This window comes from Myotis lucifugus, unplaced genomic scaffold (assembly GCF_000147115.1).
Source record: "Myotis lucifugus unplaced genomic scaffold, Myoluc2.0 scaffold_3, whole genome shotgun sequence".
Classification (NCBI taxonomy): Eukaryota; Metazoa; Chordata; class Mammalia; order Chiroptera; family Vespertilionidae; genus Myotis; species Myotis lucifugus.
In genome coordinates this window covers 28,918,271-28,923,791 of record NW_005871051.1, presented here as the reverse complement: position 1 = coordinate 28,923,791, position 5,521 = coordinate 28,918,271, and the positions used below count along the sequence as shown (strand labels likewise).

At 54.2% G+C, this 5,521-nt stretch overlaps 1 protein-coding gene across 1 annotated transcript; it reads left to right on the top strand.

The window, feature by feature from the left end:
• The first annotated feature begins 808 nt into the window (after positions 1-808).
• On the top strand, positions 809-4,767 carry ARL4C (ADP ribosylation factor like GTPase 4C). The gene is given in 2 exon segments (XM_014464031.2): positions 809-1,662; positions 1,664-4,767. Coding segments are annotated over 2 exon segments (579 nt in total). The 5' UTR covers positions 809-1,323; the 3' UTR covers positions 1,904-4,767.
• Positions 4,768-5,521: the final 754 nt, after the last annotated feature.

Below are 5,521 nucleotides of genomic sequence, written 5' to 3'. Positions count from 1 at the left end.
CCCCACCTACCTCCCCACCTCCACCACAGCCTATGGTGCAAATGCTGGACCTCTGCACGCAGCCCTGCCGCCAGGCAGGAAAAGCTGGGCCTCCGGGCATCCTAGACACAGACTGGGGCCTCCCGTGCGCGGTGGCCTGGTGGAGCCCCCTGGAGCTCAGGCAGGAAAGCGAGCCAGGGCTTGGGGAAGACCAGGGACCCGGACAAAGGGCGTCCGAGTGGAAACGTGACCTGGCTGGGTACAGGGGCGCGCTCGGGGTGCAGGCTGGTGGTTCACTGAAGCCAGCGCCCTCCTTTCCCTTCTCCCGGGGGCTGGAGACCTGACCCTACCGCCCTAATTCCCCAGGGGGCACTCTCACCCCACCCCCGGGCGCTCCCCACTCCCTGGGCGGACGCTGCCCTCCGCTGCCTCACTTCGGATTCCGGGCAGCGGCAGCGCCTGCAGAGCGGGAACCCCGATCCCGCTCTCCGAAGCAGGTGGTGCCGCCCCCCCTCCGGCTATGGCCCCGCGGGGCAGTCGCCGGCCGGGGTTGGGGGGGCAGGGAGTTCCGGGAGCCCGGAGCTATTTTTATAAGATGCGTCAGCGGGCCTGGAGGAAGAGACAGCTCCCGGGCCCATTGTCTGGGCGCGGCACGGGAGGGGGACACGAGGGCGATTCCCAACGCTCCTAAGGGCGCGAAAACGGCCCGGGGGGCGGAGAAGCCTACACCGACCTCGGGCCGCGGCGGGGGCGGGGCCGCAGGGGGCGGGGCCACGAGGGGCGGAGCCGGGCGCCCTCCCGCCGCTGCAGGCTGGCGGCGGCGGCGGTTGCGGCGGCAGCGGCAGCGGTAGCGCGGGGACTGCGGGGACAGAGGCGGCAGCGACGCCCGGGGAAGCCCGCGCCCCCGCCTGCGCCTCCGAGGCGCGCCCCGTGAGCGGGAGCGGGAGCGGCCCGCAGCGCCGCCCAGGGCAGAGGCGATTGCCGGAGCCCCGAGAGCCAGCCGCGGAGAGCCGGGCAGCGACCGAGCGTGGGGGTGCGGCCCGAGGAAGACACAGAGCTAGCCGGGGCCGAAGGAGGGCTTCGGGCGCGAGCATCCCGCGTCGCAGCAGCAGAGGCGCTTTGCAGGAGACAAAAGCTCTCCAGGGAGACGCGATGCCGGGCTGGCGCGGGCTTGGGGGCCGCGGCGTCTGAGCGCGCCGAGCCGTGCGCCCCGGAGGCCAGGCAGGTCGCGGCGAAGGGCGGCGGGCGGAGCTCAGGTGCCTCCGGCCGCGGCGGGCCCTTAACCGCTCGGGGGGCGGCGCCCTCCCGCCGCAGCCGCAGTGGCCGGCGCCGCAGCGAGGAGCCATGGGCAACATCTCCTCCAACATCTCGGCCTTCCAGTCGCTGCACATCGTCATGCTGGGCTTGGACTCGGCCGGCAAGACCACGGTGCTCTACCGGCTCAAGTTCAACGAGTTCGTGAACACGGTGCCCACCATCGGCTTCAACACGGAGAAGATCAAGCTGAGCAACGGCACCGCCAAGGGCATCAGCTGCCACTTCTGGGACGTGGGCGGCCAGGAGAAGCTGCGGCCGCTGTGGAAATCCTACAGCCGCTGCACGGACGGCATCATCTACGTGGTGGACTCGGTGGACGTGGACCGGCTGGAGGAGGCCAAAACGGAGCTGCACAAGGTGACCAAATTTCGCCGAGAACCAGGGCACGCCGCTGCTGGTCATCGCCAACAAGCAGGACCTGCCCAAGTCGCTGCCGGTGGCCGAGATCGAGAAGCAGCTGGCGCTGCACGAGCTCATCCCGGCCACCACCTACCACGTCCAGCCGGCGTGCGCCATCATCGGCGAGGGCCTCACCGAGGGCATGGACAAGCTCTACGAGATGATCCTGAAACGCAGGAAGTCCCTCAAGCAGAAGAAGAAGCGGTAATGTGCCCGGCCGCGCTCGGGAGCGAGGGGGGAGTGAGCGAGTGAGCCAGGCAGGAATGAATGGATGTGCGAGAACCCGCGTCCGCGAACAAAGACAGCGAACCAAAGCGATGCTTCGAATTTTTAACATGGAATCTCTGCACCCGGATGCAGGATTATTGACTTAACCTGGGTGTATAGGCTGACTTGCCAGCCTGCCCTCCACCTGCTCCCACCCCCAGCTCAGGGGACCTTTTGTCTGAATGCCAGAGCTCCCTGATGGGGTGGGAGGCCGCCCTGGGGAGTGGACGTGCCTGGGCTGCCGGCTGCCCTCCTGGCCCATGTGGAAGGCTCAGATATCAGAAACAAAAGCGATTCCTTCCTACTCCAGCAGGGCCAGAAGTTCAGGCTGCCCCGCCCTCACCTGTGAGTTACCTGAGGTATGCAACTCCCAGAACCCTGGGTGTCCCCGGGTGGGGGGCATGTTGGCAGTGGGAGGTGCTGGGGGAACCACCACTCCTTGCATCCATGGGCGGTGGAAGCCGGATAATGTTATGTCACAGGGCAGGACCCTGTTGAAATTTCACTTGTCCTGCTCTGGGCCCAAAGGAGATGGTGGTTTGGGCTATCAGAGGACTGCCTGGAACAATACACAGCCCCAGGGCATGGGGTGCCGCACCAACCTAGGCCGATGGCCCCGAAGATGCCCCTCTCCTGGTGATTTGTGGTGGCTACCGAACCAGTTTTGCCGAGAACCGCTTTTCACCTGGAACCAGACGTCATCCAGATGGTTTGGACCTGTCCATGTGTAGGTCATTATCACACAAAGAGACCAATAAAAAAATAAAATAAAGTGGAAACTGTTGGAGGTGGTGGCAAATGATGCATTTACTGTTTGCAGGATAGCTAAAGGTGTTTAAAGGGTCAGGCTCTGGATTAAATGCTGGATGGATGTGTGTGTGGACACAGGGACCTCCCTCTGTACTATGTCATTGATATAAATATCTAGACCCATATGTGTGGAATCTTAAGTTCTCTTAGCCTACCGATTGGTTTGTGTGAGCACACCAGCTGCAGATGTGTGCTGAATTGCAAGATGGTTTTTTGCAAGGAATGTCTCATACTAACCGCCTGATGATGGGTTTTGGTTTTCAGACATGTTAAAAAAAAATAAACTTATACAAATGAATGTTCACCTTAGAAGTATTCACCATAGGGAAAAAAGACTTTGCTCTGCCCTTTTATATCCCTTTACGCTGCAAGTGGCGAGATGTTCAAATTTCTAATTGGGTTCATTGAGGTCTATCTTGTTTAGGAATTTTATTAAAAATGTGTCATTAGAGTATTTCATGTCATGCACCACAAAATAAAACCCCACCTTGTTGTAAAAGCTGACCTTGCTGCATGGATTTAAAAGCGAAGGAAAAGTACCAGGATGAGGCTCTTCCTAATTCATCTTTGTGGGAACTGGCCTGCGTAGCAAATGCGAACCACAGTGGGTGCTTGAGATAAAAAGCGAGCGTGTGACGTCACGGTCACCTGTGCCCCGGCACTTGACAGTGTAGTTGGAAGAAGCTTTGGAAAATAAAGTAAAAGAATAGATATTTTTAATAAGGTAATTTAAATAAATTTTTTTATAATCAGGACTGAGTCTTGGTTAGCAAAAGCTGTTATTTTACCCTGAGACACGGTATCGGAAGGGAAACTTAAGCTTACTGTTCGATTTTTATTTCCTCTTTGAATCCATGTTCACAGGTAGAATTATGTGTTCCCCCCACCGTTATAAGTTAATTTGCGAAGGAAGCCTATTGAAATGGGGCATGATCGTGCTTGAACACGTGAGTTAGTCAAATGATACAGTCATGCCTGTTGTCCATTGCACTCAGAAAGTTCATTTACGAACCAGAGGTAGAATTCCTGGCTTCCTGCTTGAAACCCAGTTCTTAGATGAGATATTTTGACAGAAGGAACCTAGCAGGCCCATCTTCTTTTCTCCTTTGTTGGTGTATCTGGTACCCCTCCAATGGTGGTCTTTTTGTAGAAACTCAGTAGAGAAAATATAGCTAAGCAGTGTTGAAAAGCCTGCAAGGTTTCAGTTTACATATCAACAGCATATTCACTGATTTCTAAATGGGCTGGTCCCATCATTGAAGACTCTGTATAGAATTATTAAAAAAAAAATCCATCTTCTTTATTTTCTTCACATGCAACAATTTCTTAAGCACTTTGACATTTTGGTAGTTCCACACTATTGAGAGAATAATATATTTATTTTGTGACATTGCAGATGCCAAATACTGTAACCTTCTCATGCTCACCATTCTTAGGCTCCAGATCACTGTTCAAATCCTGCCATGCTTTACAGATGATGCGAAGTGATTTTTGTTTTCTTGCACTATCAACACTTCAAGGGTGCAGTCAGCTGTTAGTAATTGTGTAGTAAAGTAAAAACCCTGTGGTGTCTCAACTAATAGTTAAGAGTCTCCGTTGATTTCTATAATGTTTGACCTAATAATAGCCCATTTCATCTCTGAACAAACATATCACCTTGGAGGCATCAGCCCAGAGGTCCCCTCCGACCTAGCGGTCAGTGATTTAGGATGCCTCCTGCCCTTGGGAGAATGAGTGGGTGCCACACGGAGAAAGTGGGCCTCCCCACAGGAACTTTTGAAGCGTTTTCTCACAGATACAGGGAGGCCAGCTTTGTTTCAGAACAATTCTCTTCCCCCATTCTCTGTCATGGTGTTGGGACTGTGTCTCCTGGCTGTTTTCATTTCTACTGCTACAATTCTGTCTTGATCCATCCTTCCTCTTCTGTCCCCGCTCCCTTTTATATGCCTATATGATGCTGTGAACAGAAATAAATTATTTATACAAGCAAATGTTTGGGGAAGTTGTCTGTGGATGATTTCTGCTGTCTATACTCTAGGCCTCCTTGGCTGACGGGAGGGACGGGTCTGAAGGTGGTTGGTTCTGGGGCTGAATCTATCGTCTCTGCTTGTTCGGTTTGAGTGTCTGTTCCACCTTTAGAGGTGCCTGTCAGTGGTCCTCACAAATCCTTTAGGAAAATGGCCTCAATGCCTAGTCCATCCCCAGCCTCCCAGTTATTGTAAAGGTCCTGATGGTTAATTATTTCAAAAATACCTGATTATGTAAAATTGAGAATACCAGTGTGCTAACATAACACTGTTAGTCATTATGAAGCTGCTTAGGGAGCTGCCTCTCTGCAGATAACCGGGTTGACCTCCACTCTTGAACCCTTAGATTCAGTGGTTCTCAACCTTCTGGCCCTTTAAATACAGTTCCTTCATGTTGTGACCCAACCATAAAATTATTTTTGTTGCTACTTCATAACTGTAATGTTGCTACTGTTATGAATCATAATGTAAATATCTGATATGCAGGATGGTCTTAGGCGACCCCTGTGAAAGGGTCGTTCGACTGCCAAAGGGGTTGCGACCCACAGGTTGAGAACTGCTGCCTTAGAAGAACCTGCGTACTCTTAAATGGCAGGTGCACTAAGACCAGCATGATCAATCCATGCCCTTGGCAAAGGGCCACTTTCTAAAGAGAGAGAGATCGGGTGAGAAGCAGTAGGACCTCTGAAGGTTCAATGTGTAGCTGGTGGAGGTGGGTATCA